Genomic DNA, 17,559 nt, shown 5'->3' with positions numbered 1-17,559 from the left:
CTGGCGGTGTCTTCACCCCCCCCAATACTGCTGTGCCAAGAGGCGAGGGTGCGGGAGGGGGGGCATATCCTGACTTGGTGCAGTGCCCAGTTTGCAGTACACCCCCCCACCCCAAATGTGGCTTTGGGACAGAGAGAAACTGGGTTACTGAGGCTGCCATCCCCAGATAGAACAGAACAGAACAGAACAGAACAGAACAGAACAGAACAGAATAGAATAGAATAGAATAGAATAGAATAGAATAGAATTTTTTATTGGCCAAGTGTGATTGGACACACAAGGAATTTGTCTTTGCTTCATAGGCTCTCAGTGTACATAAAAGAAAAGATACATTTGTCAAGAATCAATATTCTATTCTGTTCTATTCTATTCTATTCTATTCTATTCTATTCTATTCTACTTTACTCCATTCCAGAATAGAATAGAATAGAATAGAATAGAATAGAATAGAATAGAATAGAATTTTTTATTGGCCAAGTGTGATTGGACACACAAGGAATTTGTCTTTGTTGCATATGCTCCCAGTGTACATAAAAGAAAAGATACCTTAAGGTGCAACACTTAATGATGTGGAGGTTTTTAAGAAAAGACTGGACAGCCCTTTGTCTGAGAGTTGGGTTTCCCGCTTGAGCAGGGAGTTGGACTAGATTACCTCCAGGGTCCCCTCCAGCTCTGTTATTCAGCCCGGCCTCAAAGCAGGGATGACACCAACTTGGCCGAAGGACTTGTGGTGTCTGTCACAACACATTTTTAGGAACCGAATCAGCCCCACCAGTCAGGGGACTCCCAGGGGCCTCGTATTACGGCCACGTTTCTGTTCAGAGACGGTTGTGAAGTGAGTTGAGTAACCCCCCCACCGCCACCCCAAAGCTATTGAATTCAGCACACTGGATAGCCGGGAGTTCCACAGGCTAATTTTTTCATTGGAAGAACCAGGAGCGTCTCAGATTGGCAGGTGAGCCTTTGTGGGAGAGGGCAAACCAGCTGCCCACCACCCTTTCTCCCCACCTCCCCCTACTCTCTTTCTCGGAAGCCAAGGCAATCAATGCCTCCTTCCCTAGAGACCTCACACACACACCCGCCCCTCCCGTGCAAAACATCCCTCCCCTCCAAGCCCTCCCCATGCCCCCCCCTCCAGCTCCCCATCGCTGCTTTTCTTCCTTCCTTGGAAATAGCCCTTCTAGCAGATTCATTGGCTGGGTGGACGGTGTGGGGGGAGGACCCACCGCCAGTGAAATCTCTTTCCAGGAGGGGCTGCATTGCAGCAAGAAAGGAGGGGAGACAGACACGCCTGGCAGCCCCCACCTCCCTGCCCAGCCCAAGGCAGCCAGACGCAGCTTCCCTGGTAGCCAAGGAGCATCTTCTGAAGAGGCAGGCAGACAGATCAGATCTCTTCCCCGAATCCTGCTGAGGAGGAGGTAAGACTGGGGAGACACTGAAAGCACCCCAAAGGTTAAGTTAGATGCCTGGAGGGAGGGCAGAGCGAGCCCGTTGCATCCTTAGGATTCATCTATTCCACCTTACAAGGGTTGAGCTGCTCCAAAGCCCCCCCCCGCCCCCCGCCCCGCATCTGGGGAATGGGATAAGGTATTTTATCGAACCACATAGATACTTGAGGGTGGGTTACACTCATTTCTGTGGCAGGAAATCTTGGTGTACTGTGGTATTGCTGTAAGTGAACAGACAATGCTATATTAGATATTTTTTCTAGGTTATTTCCAGCCAGCAAACCGTGGCCTCATGTGATTTTATATGATATAATATTGAATATTGTATTGTATTATATTACACCAGTACATGGTGCTATCTATCTTTATCTCTATCTTTATCTCTAACTTTATATCTATCTCTCTCTCTCTCTCTCTCTCTCTCATCTCTCCCTCGCTATCATCATCTATCATCTATCTCTCTCTATTTCTATCTCTCTATCATATTTCTCTATCGTTCTCACTCTCTCCTCTCTGTCTCTCTGTCTCTCTGTCTGTCTGTCTGTCTGTCTGTCTGTCTATCTATCTATCTATCTATCTATCTATCTATCTATCTATCTATCTATCTATCTATCTATCTATCTGTCTATCTATCTATCTATCTTCCTTCCTAAGTTTTATAGATCCAGAAAACCCTGACACAATATATAATTTCATTTCATTTTCCTATTTCTTAGCAACCTTTTAGCTGAAGCCCTTGTAAAGCTGTATTATGTCACACACTTTATATACTATAATGTTTCAAGGATTCCATTTTTTTAAAAAAAAATGCCAGTTTCTTCCATCTTGTCAATTTCAGAGAGCTGGAGCGTAAATAAATCTGATGGAGCCCCTTTATACATCTTTTTAAAGCCCAAACCTCAGTCCTTTTAACAGACGCCTTGCCTTTTTTTCTCTCTCTCTCTAAAATCAGTGGGGGGAATTCAGCCCCACCTACCCCCAAGAGAGAGGGGATTTATAATTGTAACCACTCCCTGTCTCTTTTCTGTTTATTAGGGTGGGCACACGCCTTCCTTTCTAATAATGCCAAGTCATTCAGCTATCTCTCTACTGCCGGGAGGGGTAAAATAATTCTCCAAAAATGTTTCCAGAACACAAATAGAGAGATGCAAATATATCTCCTTCCGTACAGTCTGCTGAAGATGCTATATTTAAAGGAAGACAGATGTCTGAGTAATTTCATATGCGCCACCAAGCTCCTCGTTCACAGCCTGGCCATCCTGGGTAAAATAAACCCAGCCCGGATTGGCTTGGAAAAGTCTTCATTAAGGCCCAGAGGATGGCTGGGCATTTTAAAAGGGTTTTGTGGAGGAAAGGAAGAAGGAGGGGGCGGAGATGGCGGCAGAGTGGGTCCCCTGGGAAGGGGGCCCAGAAGGGAACCAGGCTGGCAAATCAGCCACCCCAAAGAAACAGGCCTGTATCTGGGGGGATGCACGCAAGGGAAGAGAGGAATAATTATTGCAGAAAAATCTTCCACCGAGCCAACAGGAGGGACCCCTGAAAAGAGACCTGCCTTGCAAAGCAATTCATACAAGGAAGTGGGTGGAAAAGATGAGGAGAGCAGAGGACTCTGGGCAACTCACAATTCAGGAATGTATACAAACAGTCAAGCTTACAACAGTTCATTTAGTGACCATTCGAAGTTACAACCATTTAATGACCCTTTTTCGCACGACTGTGGCCCCTTCCCCATGTTGTTGTTGTTGTTGTTGTTGTTTACATTTATACCCCGCCCTTCTCCGAAGACTCAGGGCGGCTTACAGTGTATAAGGCAATAGTCTCCATGGTCGTGCGAACAAAATTCAGACGCTTGGCAAACTGACTCGTATTTAAGACGGTCCCAGGGTCCTTCTTTTGCCTACCTTCTGACAAGCAAAACCACTTAACAACCGCGTGACTCACTTTTAAGAACTGCAGTGATTCACTTAAGAACCTTGGCAAGAGAGGGTTGTAAAACGGGGCAAAGCTCGCCTAACAACTGCCTCACTGAGCAACATAAACTTTGGGCTCAGCTGTGCCCGAACTGTGGTCGTAAGTTGAGGACCACCTCTATTACCATTCAAATCTCAAAAGCTTTTTAAAACCATCATGTCGCCTCTTTCCTCCCCCAAGGAAGAAATGAGGGACACCGTGAACTCCCAGTATGATTCCTTCCTTTACTGGAGAATGCCCATCCCTGAACTGGATCTTTCCGAACTGGAGTGCCTGGGACTGGCCGACCTCGCCCTCTTCAAGCCCAAACGAGGCTACGGCAGCCTCGCGTCCGAGCAGAAGACCCAGAAGCCGAGCCTGGGGGACCCGGAAGACGTGGAAAGCGCCCTGCTCCCCTTCAGCAGCTTCAACTTCTGGAGAGCCCCCATTGCACGCATCAGCCCTGTAGATTTCGACCTCATCTGAAGTCCAGCGGCCTGGCGGAAGCCACACATTTTTTTTATTACACCCCCAATTGCATCTTTTCTGGTGGTGCTTCCTCCCTCCCCAAACTTCTCTGTGGTTCCTCTGTGCCGTGTTCGCGCTTCCACGAGCTGATGTCTCCGAATCATTTGCCATAAATGAAAAGTGAACTGTTCACGTTGGTATGAGTGTATTTGCTAAAATACTGTCTCTCTCTCTCTCCCCCACCCCCCATATACCCCAGATCTGCCAGGGTCCACAGGAGGACTAGGAGAAGGAATTGTTAAAAAATAAAAAAATAAAAATCCATCTTCCTGTCCGCGTGGGACTGATCAGCCACTGGGGTTAGCAACTGGCAGCTTTGTGCCCAAATCCGTCCTGCAAAGATTTGGCCCATGCATATTATTATTATTATTATTATTATTATTATTATTATTATTATTATTATTATTATTATTATTATTATTATTATTATTATTATTTTCCTTTGACCGAAAATCTCCTGCCAGCAGGAAAAACACAAGTTTTGCGTTAAAATAATCCCAAACTGAGAGATTTATTTGAGCTGGGGGGTTGTTCGTTTTGTAGAACCTTCCCTAATTTTTCCTGGAAAAGGAAGGAAATGGCAGATAAAAAGGGAATTAAAAATTGGAGGGATGTGCATAGAAGAAAAAAGGGCTGTCCATTATGGGTTAAAGAAAGAGGTCCAATTAAAATATGGCAGGGGGAGGTCTGGTATGCTTTTCACAAGCTCTGAAGGATAGCAAAGATTAGTCAGGTATCACCCCCAACGCCCCACCTCCTCCCACAAGTCGGCACATGTGGGTATCTACAGCCCAATGCTGGCTGAAGCTTAAAACATCAGGAATTGAGAAAAAGCTTTTTTTAAAAAAAGGTGGATCTGGTTCAGGTGATCCAATTGCTTGAGGGGTATCCAGAGGCTCTGGAAACGGTCCCAGCTTGGGGTGCAGGGGTGAATTGGAGTGCTTTATTCATTTCCTTCTCCAGAGATGGGGAAGTCAATGGGCAGGATTCACACACACCCATTCCTCTCTGAGTGATCGCTCAAAATTCAGCCCTGTTTTAAAACCAGGCTCAGGTCCAGAACCAAAGGGCCACCAGAAAGAGGCAACTGTGAAGCAGCCCCTGGCCTCTGATCCGGTCCTAAGCGTGGATTTTCCATGGGAGCAAACAGGTCCCGGGGTCTCAAGCACATGCGTCACCATGGCTCATCCATGGGTTCATATCCTCCACATGTGGCATCTTCAGCGTGTTGCAACTGGAAGGGGTTGCGTCCACTTGGCCTTTTTTGGGGGGTGGGAGTGGAGGAAGGAATGACCAGAAGGGCTGCCATCCAGGATGGGAGCATGTCAGGCAGTCCTGAAGTAGCCTAGAATTAAACTCTAGAATTAAACGCTCATAGCCAGCGGGCATCTCTGCTAATGCTGCAGTTCACACAGCTGGGGAAGATGGGACTCCTAGTACAACGCTTTGGGGTGGGGGGGGGGAAGGGGCTTCATTGGAGGGGTTCCCAAAGCACGCGGGGATCCAGGATGATGGTTTTTGGGTTTCCAGCCCTGTTTGTGCTCCCCATATAATCAACACACACAATCAAGGAGATGGGAGATTTTTTATGCCATTCTGGGCACTGTTGGTGATTCTACAGGAGGCGCCTGACCATGGAGATGCGGAGGGAGAGAGCGCCTCCATTCAGGGAGCGTTAGGACGCGGTCGGCCTCGCCCTACCATAGAGAGATGGAGGGGCAGAGCGTCCCCACCCGCGCCCAAGCGGTTTCCTTTCCGCTGCCGGAAGAGCGAGGCTGTGTGTGTCACACCCTAAAGGTTCCCCCATTAGAGATACTTCCGGGTGTGCCATTTTTTCCTCCCGTTTCGGGGAACGGCTTGTCCCGTTTGAAAACAGCCTCCTCTTATCGCCGTTTCCTCCGGAGCGCGAAGAACTTTCCGAAACAGGCTGATCTGGACACGGGGAGCCCCCCCCCCGCTGCTTCCCAGGGTGAGTCTGAATCTGGGTGTGGGGGGGTGTTAACGGTGTCTGGACTGGAGGAAAAGAAACCCCCCCAATAGGGTTGGACTACAACGCCCATGGTCCTGTCCTACCCTACGTGCCTGGATTGCACTGCCCGTCCTCCCCTCCTCCTGGACTCCAGAGCTTTTCGTCCCCACGCCTGGACTACTTCATTTCCCATCATCCACCGACCAGCAGAACCACAGAGACTGCGGCTCCCATCATCCCCAGTGCCAGGACCGGCTGGGCCTCCCTTTAGAGTGGGCACGGCCATGAGGACTACAACTCCCATCCCCGATCCCTATTCCTTGGCTAGGCTCACACCAGATCCTTGCTACTTTCTCTTAATTCCCCTGGATTGAGATCAACAGAATAACAGGACTTGGAAGGGGAGGCCTTGGAGGTCATCTAGTCCGACCCCCTGCTCAAGCCGGAGACCCTATTGCAGGAGTGTCCAAACTTGGCCACTTTAAGACTTTGTGGACTTCCAACTCCCAGAATTCACCACCTGGCCATGCATGGCTGTCAGGGGAATTCTGGGAATTGAAGTCCACAAGTCTTAAAGTGGTCAAGACCGGACACCCCTGTCCTAAACTCTATCCCATTCCGGACAAATGGCTGTCCAATCTTCCATTAAAACCTCCAGGGTTGGAGCAGCCACAATATCCAAAGGTTAAAGCCGAACTTGTCTTTCTTGTTAAGATTTTGCAGAGAGAAGGACGCCAGGCGAGGAACACAATGGCCCTCTTTCCACCTGTGAGTAAAGCTTGACCCTAAAAGGGAGGCAAGGGGCCACGCAGACCCACCATTGACCTCCTCTCCCACCACCCCAGTCCAAACCAATGAGATTTCTCTCCCCCCCCCCAGATGTTTGAAATTATCTGTTCCCCTGTATAAAGATGTCACTGATGGACCTGGGGAAGAAGCTCCTGGAAGCGGCCCGCCAAGGCCAGGATGATGAAGTCAGGCTGCTAATGGCCAACGGAGCCCCCTTCACCACTGACTGGGTACGTCCAGGGTGGAAAAGCCAGCAAGGTGGGGAGGAAGGCCAGACAGGGACAGTAGGATTATACATTTCAGGAGATAAGATGGAAAAGGGTTATCTCAAGCAGAGCCCTCCGCTATGGAAAAAGGAAACAAAGAAGAAGAAACTCTGCAGGGCTCGGCGAAAGAACCAGAGGACAACCAAGGATAATAATCTGCTTAATCATCCAACAGCTGGGAATATCGGCCCTTCACCTCGCTGCTCAGCACGGGCATTATTCAACGGCCGAAGTTCTGCTTCGGGCCGGAGTCAGTCGAGATGCTCGGACCAAGGTTGACCGGACGCCCCTCCATATGGCGGCTGCGGATGGTCACAGCCATATTGTCGAGCTGCTGGTCAGGGTAAGCAGGTGCTTCTCGTGGCCTTCCGCTTTTCCTTGTAACTCTTGTAAACATGCCGAGGCTTCTGCCTTTCTTTTCTCCGCCCTCCCCAAATGGTTCTGATCCCCCCGGCGGTGCCTCCCTGTCTAGAACGGTGCTAACGTGAACGCCAAGGACATGCTGAAGATGACCGCTCTGCACTGGGCCACCGAACACAACCATCGAGACGTTATTGAGCTGCTTCTCAAATGCGGGGCGGACGTCCATGCCTTCAGCAAATTTGGCAAGTCTGCTTTCGACATCGCTTTGGAGAAGAAAAATCCCGAAACTTTGTTGCTGCTGCAGGTGGGCCGAAATCCCATCTTTGGGCCTTTTGATTGTCCCTTCTGCTCATTGTTTAGTTGTCATTTGGGGCTGAATTTTTGGGATCCTGGCTTTAATTGAGCAGGGCGCAAGAGGATACTGGACTCTGGTACTTATTTGAGTCGTTTCCACTGTGGATCTCTGCTCAGATTTTGGCTTTGGCAGCAAAGAGCGGTTTTTGGCCTGGCTCCATGAAGCCCCAAAGGCTTTCTCTTCTTCAGGAAGCGATGCAGAATCCGGTCAGTGCTAACCCCGAAAGGGCGCATGTTGTCCCAGGCTCCGTGATGGTGACCCAGCCCTTCATTCTGGCTTCAGGAGAACTGCTGAGCCTGGCCAGCATTGTTTCTTCGGTGGATACCAAAGCAACCTCAGGTTGGAGCATGATTCCTCCCTCCAACCCTTGCTAAGGGGCAGGGATAGGGGTCCACCTTGTTAAGAGGGCCATCTCCTTCTGGAGCATTTTAATGTTTTGACTCTGTGTCTCTCTCCTGTTTAGGAAATTCCATTGTTTTCATGGGACAGTTTCTAGACTCTACCACCTCTGTTCTAGCTACCCTGGCGGCCGTTGCAGAGGCCTCTGGCCCCATTTCCAGTGCCAACCAAATTCCTGGTGGGTTCAAAGGGGCAATCAGGCTGGCAGAGAGAGTGTTGACATGTGTGGGTCGCAGTTAGACAACGGCGACACTAATAACATGCTTTTTTTCCTTTTAGAAATTTCGCAGTCATGTCTGAAACAAGGAGAGTGTCAAATCTTTAGAGCAGTGTTTTCCAACCTCAGAAAATTTAAGACATGTGGACTTCAACTCCCAGAATTCCCCAGCCAGCCTGAAGTTCGCACCTCTAAAAGTTGTCAGGGCTGAGAAACAAGGTTTAGAATAATGCACTTTCCCTTCTTAATTGAGGGAAGAAGCCAGGCCTTCACCTTCCTGCAAATTGCTTGTGCTTTATTTCCACCAGGAGATCAAGACGGTTTTTATTTATTTATTTTTTTTAAAAAGCGAAGCCTGCCATTGTCTAGAAAAGTGCAGCAGAGCCTTAATTTTGGGGACTCTTTCGAATCTCGATTTTTACACTGGTTTAAAGACTCCTTCCTCCATCGTTGCAGCTGTCTCGGAAGAAATCGTGGAAACTCTACCAGCCGATACTTCTCCCCGGCAGGCGGTCGGTAGCGGCCAGCATGTTCTCACGCTCGTGACGGAGGGCGTCCCTCTGGGTCATCTCCAGGCGGCTGTGCCAGCCACTCACCTAGGACAGCGGTTCATTGTAATGGCGCAGAAGGAGCAGGAAGGTAAAGAGCCTTTGGAGAAGTCCTGCCAAACAGTCTTCCTTGATTCAGGATACCCAGGTGTCTGGACTGCCATACCCATAAGCCTGGGGCTGATGGGAATTGTGGTGTTTGAGGCTGAATGCTGGGAAGATGGCCAAAATAATTTAAATTGTTTTTAATGCTTAACAATTATTTTCGGCACTGGCTTTTATTTTTTGTTTTAAAAAAATTTGGTGCCAGCCAACCTTCTGCATCTGCCCTTCTCAAGGTCTGAGAGGGAGGGCTGGAATTTATCAAAAAAAAAAAAAATTCTCCCACCTATTTTATCTGCCTGCGTTGTATTCAGCCCCTCCCTGATCTACTCAATTTCTCCACTGACTCCATCTTTTAATGTCTTCCTTTTTCTCCTCTGCCCCTGCCTCAATTTTCAGTTCTGATTGTGCCTGCTGGTCAGGAGGCAGAAGGACCCCTCCTCAAGACCCTGAGCGAGAACAACCACGTGGCCGAAGCAGAGAAGCCCCCCTCCAAGAAAGTCAAAATGAAACCAGCGGGGGATGGGAAGGAGGAGGAGGAAGAGGAGCAGGAAGGGAGGAAGGTAAGAGCCACTCCCCTTTGCACACCTATGTTCACACCCGTCCTCACAGCATTGGTGCCCTCCCAGAAGTGCTGGACCTCAGCTCCCATCATCCCCAGCTGGTACATCGGATAATCCAGGTCGTCCGATACGCAAAGCTGGAGAAGCAAAAGGGCACCAAAGGTGAATTTGAGATTCAGGAGACTTGGTTGCAGTTCAGCTACCCCTTATAGTCGGTTTGTTTCTGGCTTTCACCCTGGTGCAAATCCAGCCCTTTCAGGTTTGTTTACCAGGATTCGTAGCTTAAGGTATCACGCAGCCCCACTCCGTGGTCGATGCAAGCCACCTTCCTTCGTAAACCAGAAATTCAAAGGTTTCTGCAGCACGCTCCCTCTCTCTTTGAAGAATGTTTCTCTCCCCCGTGATAAAAGTCCTGACATTTTCCTAGGACGGCCACGCCAAAGAAGCTTTGCGACAGCAGCTCCAGGAGGCCAGTCACCGAGCGGCAGAATACCGAAGCCGGCTGCTGAAGAAGGAGCAGGAAGCTGAGCTCTACCGGCAGAAGCTGGCAACCATGAGCCAGCAGGGAGAAGGGGCTGCCCAGGAGGAGCTCGGTGCGGCTGACACCGTCAAGGTGTCTTCGGAAGAAACGGGAAACTCCCAGGGACAGCGGCAGCTCCTGGCCGACCCAGGCACCCAGACGGCCACTTCCTAACCCTCAGGTTGTTGTTTTGCCGCACTTGTTAAAAAAGTTTTGCCCCAGGAAAACTTGAGATGGGGGAATGTGGGAGAAGGTTCTTGAGGCTGCCCCTCATCAACCCCCTAATGGGCTCCTCCTGGGGGCTTGAAGCCCCCCCGGGTGTCTCTGTTCTCTTCAACAGAGGCCTTTAAGGCAAGCCAAGGAAGTCAAAAGTCCCCCTAGGAAGGTCAGCTTGCAAGCGCTGTCTTGGGAAAGGCCCCGTGTCTTGGGGCAATCCTGGGGTGCAGGAAGAGGGGAGTGGGCCCTGGGAAAGACCCCTGGATCAGCTGAGAGCCAAGAGCAGCCGCAGGGATCCGGCCAGCTCAGAGAGAGCCAGAAATGTTGTCCAGATGCCACATTCTTTGCGGTGAAGGTTGCTCGAAGGAAGTGGGGGCTCCACTAGCCCCCCCCCCGAACCCAAATGACACATCTATCCAAAGTCCTAAAAAAAAGCTTGCAAAATTGCAAGGGGTCATCAAAAGCGAGGGAGTCAGTCTCAGGGACCTCCCCCTGCGTGGAAATCGCCTTCTGCTTAAGCCGTCGTGCAGTTGTGTTAGCGTGAGCTGCGTTAAGCCAGATTTATGCGAGACGGGACACACTTTTCAACAAACCCTGTTTGCTGCCTATAGGAATGTGGCGTTTGTGGCCTTCCCACTGGTGTGTGGACCGAGTTAAGAAGGGCTGGGCATTGGGGTGCAGCCACATCTGAGGAACCCACCCCAGCCTAGAGGGGCGCAGAAGGACGGGCTAAACTTTTAAGACCTGTGGATTTAATCATGGGGGATTCTGGGAGTTGGAGTCCAAACTGGGATCCTTGCACACTTCCGGGGCTGCCCAGTTAGGATTGTGAGTGTGCTAGCAGGGAGGGAGGGAGGGCGTCTGAGGTCACAAGGCAGCCGCTGTGGAAAACGGGCCCTGTTTTATTTGAGACCTCTGCCCACCTTGGTAGAAGGGTCTCCAAATGAAAAGTTGTGCCTTATGGGTCCTTAACGGGGCAGGATTCACACGGGGTGCTTTTCCCCACAATGCCCTCGTCTCTTGCCGGCCACAAAATGTCGCTCCCTCTTTTAGGGCAGTAAAAAAGATTTCCCAGACACGTCCAATAAATTCTGCTTTTCAAATAGCTTTATGTGCAGGGGTGTTTTGTTTAGCAAAAGCAAAGGTTCTTTTAGAGCTTAAAATATGCGTTCTGCAAACTGCGCGCCTCCCTCTCCTCTCGCCCTGCTTTGAGGCGGGCACGTGCCTGGCTATTCAGATGCCAACCGTTACCTGCCTCTTGTTCCTCTCTAAGCCACAAAATCTTTGCCCCGAGTTCAAACCAGGATGGGCAGAACCTCCCATCTCTGCCGGGCCCGAGCAGGTAGACTGCCCCCGTGCGTGGAGGTTCCGCTGAGGCAGCCGTATCCAGGCTCGGGCCAGCCATTTCCACCGGTGCCTTCAGGCCAGGCGGTAGTCCAAGGTGTCTTTCTCCACGTAATCGGTCCAGGTGGAGGGAGGTGGCATGCTGCGGTAGGGGTCCAGGAGGATCCGGAAGCAGCGGACAATCAGCACCGCCAAGAAGACGAAGAGGAAGAAGACGAAGAGGAAGGTCGCCTTCTGCTCCAGGGAGAGGGTGGGGTCGGGTCGGAGGGCGCTGGCCAGGGCGGGCAGGGAGCTGCCCAGGCTGGTGGCCATGAGGACTGGCACCCCCAGCGAGCGAGCGGCCGCCTGTGTCCGCAGCACCACCTGGAAGGGGGAGAAAGGCCCCGTTAGCAGTAGGTGGTCTATGCAGCTGCTGAAGAGCCAGAAAGTAGAGAGGAGCCCATGGCCAAGACGGTTGGCAAATCAATTGAAGAAATAAATGTTAACAAATCGATGCAAGGTGGGGTCTGTCATTCCCTGGCCTGGGAGCCTTTTGTAAAAAACGCCCTTTCGTTGCAACTCTGATGAACCTCAAGACTGGGGGCTGGGCTCCTGCTTTGGGTGCTTTGATGCCCAGCCCAACGAGAGGGTGAGAAATTGGGGAGGGGTCATCCCAGGTTGCTTTCTTGCCCTGCCCTCTCTCCAGGGTAAAGTGCTTTATTTTAAAGCTCGTGCAACAGGGCTCTAAAATTTAAAAGCATCCCTTTTGCAGAAGGGCTGAACGTATTAAGAATGCAACCCTGAACTGCAAGAGGAAGGGGATTTTTAAGGCTGGGAAAGGGGGAGGTGGCAGGTGGGGCATGGAGGGGGGGAACCCCACAGCTGTCGCCCACTTGGGACCCTTCCCATCAAAGGCTCCCATCCCACCCTACGACCTGCACTGTTTGAGCGCCAGCCACTCCAATTCAGCCCCCTGGAATTGGAAAAGGGAGAGGTCTCACCTGGAGGAAAGCTCGCCGCCAGCCAGGTAGACGGCCCCCTTCTTCGCCCAGCCGTTCCGGGAAATCAAGGCTGGGTGGGATTAGCAGACAAGCCGTTGCCGGAGGCTTCCTCCATCTTCCTCACTGATGGACAGCAGCATACGAAGGCAGGGAGCAGAGGAATTCATCCCAGCTGGGACTGGGGCTGGGGAGGGAGTCCTGGGGAGGGCAGGGGTCCCCTCTTTGCCGGGGGTGGGGGCAGCTTCCTCCGGTGCCCACGCGTCCCTGGCCAAAGCACCCAAGATGCTTCATAGCTGTTGCCAGGGGCAACCAGTTGCTATGGAGATGACGAGCAAACTCTGGACCAGGCAGGAGGGAGAACGCCGGAAACGGTGGATGTTCAGCTCCCCCCATCTGAAGCTAAACTTTTGGGGCGACGGCCGGGCCGCCTTCTGAGCTGCCCCCAGGAAGCCAATGATGGCCAAACCCTAAACCTGGAGGAACAAGCCACAATTTGCGGCGTCCGTGTGACACGCCTCGCCCAACCATACACACAACACAGTTTTCAAACCTTTGCGTGACCTTCTTGGGCCGTCACACCGGATCAAGAGAGATGGTTGGGAATCTGCCCCTTCTCTCCGCCCACCCATCCAAAAAAAGGATAAATTTTGGTGGGATTTGGCCTCCTTTCACAGAGAGAAAGAATTGTGTTTCCAGGTCTCAAAAAATCCAAGCCGTTTAGCAAAAAACAAACCTGGTTTAGTCATCCTGGTTTGGTTAGGGTTGTTTTTTTTTATGACCGACCCAGATTGGTACATCTTTGATCCAAGGCCAGTCACGAGCAAATGGGACCCCCGATGCCCCCCTCCTCTGAATCTGCATCCTTTCTGGATGTTCCCAAAAGCAGAGCTGAGTCTCTGGAAGACCCCAGACCTTTGCAGACTCTCCATTGGAGCAGGGGGTCTCCAACCTTGGCAACTTGAAGCCTGGAGGACTTCAACTCCCAGAATTCTTTGCTTTGCTAGCTGGGGAATTCTGGGAGTTGAAGTCCTTCAGGCTTAAATTTGCCAAGGTTGGAGACCCCCTGCTCCAATGGAGCCTGCTGGTGCCAAGGAAGTGTGACTCACAAGGGGCCACCAGGTGGCACTGCCAGGCCAGGTTTGCTGCTTTGGAGGGTGCCCAGATGTCTCGGCACTCGAGGGAGAAGTTAAGGGACCCCAATTTCCTGGGTTGTTTTTTTTTTCTTTCAAAGAAAAACCTCAGCAAAAAGTTCTCTTTCACATCCTCGTTTTTTAAAAAAATAAAATTGGATGCACGATTAAAGCTGCAAAGACACTTTTCTAGGGTATTTTTTAAGAGAGTTATTTGGTGGCTGGCTTTCCTTCCCTCCTAAGAAATTTATCATCTCCAAATACTCGGCACCCCCCCCAAACTTTTTTTGGGGTGGCCCCAGAATCCGTGAAACGGAAGGAAGGAGAGGGGACGTTGGCTGGAGGATTCAAACTGAGCTTCCCAGTGGACTCAAGGAACCTCCCCAAAAACTCCCGTCTCTTCCTTTTGCTGCACCCACAAAGGTAGACTGCTCCTGGAGTCGGAGGCTCTCCAACTTTTGCATAGGGTGGGGCCCCTCTGTGATCCAGCATCGGAAGAGCTGGCCAGGGGTTGTGTAGCAAGAACCACTTAGAAACTCTTTCCCCTTCCTTCTTTGCTGTTTCACCAGCAATAAAGGTGCAGGAAGGCAGGAAGCTCCATTTTAAAAAAAAAATTCTTAGCAATGGCTTCCTTGCTCCTGTTGCCTCCTTCTGCCCCGCCCCAACGGGAAGGCTCCCAAATCATCAACCACATCTGTAGGCCTTTTGGCATAAAAGGAGAGGAGGAAGAAACACCTGGCAACTTAACACACACACACAGACACACAGGGTCTAACTTGGCATTGTCTTCCCAGTTTTGCAGGAAGTTGCAGCCCTATTAAATGCAAAGAGCAGCAAAAGTCGAATGCTGAGGTTTAACATGAGCCAGCAGAGACATTGGTGGTAGGGGGGGGGATTGTTCCCCTCTCTCCCCCAGCATTTAGATTTCATCTCCAGGTTTTGGAAATTAAATCTAAACTTCCTTTTATTCTGCAACTCATGGAGGGGGAGGATAGGAGACCGATCACCAAGCAGGGAAAAATTCTTATTAGGTCATTTTCTGCAAAATCCAACCAGTTCGGGCAAATCCTCCGTTTTCTCCTCTCTGGGTATGGATTCAGCGGTTGTGTGTGTCTCTCGGCTGCTGTTTTCGAGGGGTCTGCGACTGGTCCAGGCTTTGTAGGAGAAAAGGCAATTTTGGGGATCTGTCTGGTCACCGTGTTGCAATGTTGGGGGAAAAAACGAGATGCGGATGATGGGCGCAAGAATTGCAGGTCCACTATCCTTGCAATCGATCGCAGGAGCCCTCAAATGGCCTTGCCAGCTGTGCTGCACCTCTGGCTAGTTTGAATAGAAATGGTTTAAACCAGGGGTCTCCAACCTTGGCAACTTTAAGCCTGGAGGACTTCAACTCCCAGCAAAGCTGGCTGGGGAATTCTGGGAGTTGAAGTCCTCCAGGCTTAAAGTTGCCAAGGTTGGAGACCCCTGGTTTAAAAAGCTGTTTTAGCTAAAGATCGTCTCTTGCGCCTTGGAAAGACAGTCCCCATAGTGCACTGCCGGACTACAACTCCCAAAAGCTGGGGGACTCGATGGGGAGGGCCGTTGCATCCACTGAAGGACTCCACTTTGGAAGGCGGGGAAGCCAATCCATCAGCCCAGCTCTGGGGTTGCTCTAACCGCAGTTTGGAACGTCCAAATTAGGATTATGAGCTCATCCCTCCCACGGTTCGGGTGTTTCTTTTGGGGGTGGGGGAACTGTCTTCCCTCCCCCAGCCACCTGCCCAATTTGGGGAGGGGGATGTCTGTTAAGATGAAACAAGGAGGAAGAGACGGGGTGGGGGGGGAGAAAGAGAGGGACTGTCTGCTTTAGCAATCAAACCTGTTTATTCTCCAAGCGAGCCAAGAGGGATGGGGGGGGGGGCGCAGAGATGGCCAGATGTGCTGCAGAGGCAGGAAGGTCTGAGAGCAGAGACAGCCCCCCCCCGAAGGCTGCAGGGTTCTGCCAGATGTTCAGGGAAGCTGGAAGCGGCAGTCTGGCCAAACGGGGCCCATTTCAGCCCCTCCGAGGGAGACCCTGGAGACCCTCCCCCCTCCCAGCTGCCCCTCCTTCCTGGAGTTGTAACCCAACTTAAATAGGAGAGAATCTGTTCAGGATAAGCAGATCAGCCTTCAGCTATTCTGGCACCAACATGCGGGATGGGACTTGTAGTCCAGCTAAATACCTTGGACTGGACTGGCTTTTTCCTCCAGATTGTAGAGAGGAGCAAATTCGATCAGGAATCAAAAAGGACCAACGAGAGTGTCACGGTTGTACTTCCTTCGCAGGGGGTTAGACTAGAGGACCTCCAAGGTCCCTTCCAGCCCTAAGGTTTTATATTGGATGGGGGATAATGGCCAGGGGTGCTCCAGTGGAAGAAGCAGGCAGGGGATGATGGAGGAAGACAGATATCCCTACACCCCCCCACCCCCAGAAGGAATTGGTTCTTGATGGTAGGAAACGGAACCTGGAAAATATATATATATATATATATATATATATATATATATATATATATATATATATATATATATATATATATATATATATATATATATATATATATATATATATATATATATATATATATATATATATATATATATATATATATATGTTTTCTGAGGTTTTATATATATATATATATATATATATATATATATATATACATATATATATATATGTATATATATATATAATTATTGCTTTTTAGGAACACTTCTGCGGTCATCTAGAACGGACCAGTGGCACTGAAGAAGTCAGGAAGAGCCCCACGTGCAGTGGCACTCTACCTCAGAGCTCAGCCCTGAGTCACTGGATGCATTTGAAAAGAAAGTTTGGAGCCTCCATATCCTTGCTGTCCAGAGGAGGGGTCGTCCTCTTTTAGTGACCACAATTGAGGCCGGCAATTTGGTCACTCAGCCTAGCGGTTGCTAACTGAAACCGCGACTGGGCTTGTGACCGGAACCACCAACTTTCCTTTACTTGACCGAGTTGAGAAGATCCGTCAGCGCCAGGATTGGTAGCCAAGGAGCTTTTCCATCGTCGTCGTAACGGTGCCCGGTCGCTAATTGAGGCTCTGGGAATGCCCATTGTGTAGATACGCTCATCTTCAAGCACACCCAGCAGACTCCACACAAACACAAACACACACACACACACAGCAGGATTGGCCTGGGCAGGCTGCAAATTTTCACTGCTTGGTCTCCATTCTGAATGGGGTGAATTAAAGGTTTAATTATTAAACCTTCGTTGGGACCAAATTAGGTGCTGGTTTTCAAAGTTTTTTTTACTTCTCTTATACGAAGTTAAAACAATGAAATATACACATATATTAATACTTTATGTACATTTTTTTTTTTAGAAAATAAAAGTGCTGCAAGGAAAAACTTTCCACACACACGCTCCAACCCCCCCGGCCCTCCCCCCCCCCAATATCCTGCCCACATGATTAAAAAAACAGACAAACCAGAAAACGGATTTGCAGCCCTCGGTGGGTTTCTCCGGATGGCACTTAGCAAAAATAAAATAAAATAAAAATGGGTCGGTTTACAGATTCTCCCCTCCTCCTCTTGGGTTGCCCACCCCTCCCCATTTTGGAGTGGGACAGATTTAGGGACTATTGAAGTACGACACCAAAATAATTTCCCACCCCCCCTCTGGTTTTCATTTTCTTTTGCAAGCCACGCTCTCCGATTCTGGAGCATGTGGGAAAACATCTATACATTATTTTCACTGTTCATGACCGGGGGTGGGGGGGCACCACCTTGGAAAGGAGTTTACAAACCTCTTTGTGGACTAGCTCCTTGCATAGGCTGGGTTTGACAAGCTGGGGCTTCCAAACTCAGCCAGCCAA

General features: G+C 50.2%; 3 protein-coding genes across 8 annotated transcripts; 2 read left to right on the top strand and 1 right to left on the bottom strand.

The window, feature by feature from the left end:
• Positions 1-821: 821 nt before the first annotated feature.
• Positions 822-4,056, top strand: MLLT11 (MLLT11 transcription factor 7 cofactor). Of its 2 annotated transcripts, none has more exons than XM_058160422.1 (2): positions 822-955; positions 3,600-4,056. In XM_058160422.1, exon 2 carries the CDS (start codon positions 3,606-3,608, stop codon positions 3,882-3,884), a length of 279 nt encoding a protein of 92 aa, XP_058016405.1. In that variant the 5' UTR covers positions 822-955; positions 3,600-3,605; the 3' UTR covers positions 3,885-4,056. The 2 variants fall into 2 exon arrangements, with proteins under 2 accessions (XP_058016405.1, XP_058016404.1); XM_058160421.1 differs by lacking the exon at positions 822-955 and adding an exon at positions 1,249-1,418.
• A 1,661-nt stretch (positions 4,057-5,717) lies between these two features.
• On the top strand, positions 5,718-11,338 carry GABPB2 (GA binding protein transcription factor subunit beta 2). 5 transcript variants are annotated; one of them, XM_058159976.1, is made up of 10 exons: positions 5,720-5,895; positions 6,610-6,663; positions 6,807-6,914; positions 7,126-7,293; positions 7,423-7,617; positions 7,785-8,007; positions 8,132-8,245; positions 8,741-8,923; positions 9,334-9,497; positions 9,925-11,338. In XM_058159976.1, exons 2-10 carry the CDS (start codon positions 6,646-6,648, stop codon positions 10,189-10,191), a joined length of 1,440 nt encoding a protein of 479 aa, XP_058015959.1. In that variant the 5' UTR covers positions 5,720-5,895; positions 6,610-6,645; the 3' UTR covers positions 10,192-11,338. The 5 variants fall into 5 exon arrangements, with proteins under 5 accessions (XP_058015963.1, XP_058015959.1, XP_058015961.1 ...); XM_058159978.1 differs by having other exon boundaries at positions 6,775-6,914; XM_058159979.1 differs by having other exon boundaries at positions 5,723-5,895; positions 7,857-8,007.
• Positions 11,339-11,350: 12 nt separating this feature from the next.
• On the bottom strand, positions 11,351-12,536 carry LOC131186430 (cortexin-3-like). Its single transcript, XM_058159993.1, has one exon. The coding sequence runs from the start codon at positions 11,887-11,889 to the stop codon at positions 11,653-11,655; it is 237 nt and encodes a 78-aa protein (XP_058015976.1). The 5' UTR covers positions 11,890-12,536; the 3' UTR covers positions 11,351-11,652.
• Positions 12,537-17,559: the final 5,023 nt, after the last annotated feature.

This window comes from Ahaetulla prasina, chromosome 17 (assembly GCF_028640845.1).
Source record: "Ahaetulla prasina isolate Xishuangbanna chromosome 17, ASM2864084v1, whole genome shotgun sequence".
Classification (NCBI taxonomy): domain Eukaryota; kingdom Metazoa; phylum Chordata; class Lepidosauria; order Squamata; family Colubridae; genus Ahaetulla; species Ahaetulla prasina.
This window is presented reverse-complemented; position numbering and strand designations above follow the sequence as displayed.

Bases quoted from the DNA above. Each gene is read 5' to 3' on its own strand.
- GABPB2 (XM_058159976.1), top strand. The intron at 7,618-7,784 runs GTGGGCCGAAAT...ATCTCTGCTCAG, and splicing joins AAACTTTGTTGCTGCTGCAG to ATTTTGGCTTTGGCAGCAAA. The intron at 9,498-9,924 runs GTAAGAGCCACT...ACATTTTCCTAG, and splicing joins AGGAGCAGGAAGGGAGGAAG to GACGGCCACGCCAAAGAAGC.
- MLLT11 (XM_058160422.1), top strand. From the start codon at position 3,606: ATGAGGGACACCGTGAACTCCCAGTATGATTCCTTCCTTTACTGGAGA.
- LOC131186430 (XM_058159993.1), bottom strand. From the start codon at position 11,889: ATGGCCACCAGCCTGGGCAGCTCCCTGCCCGCCCTGGCCAGCGCCCTC.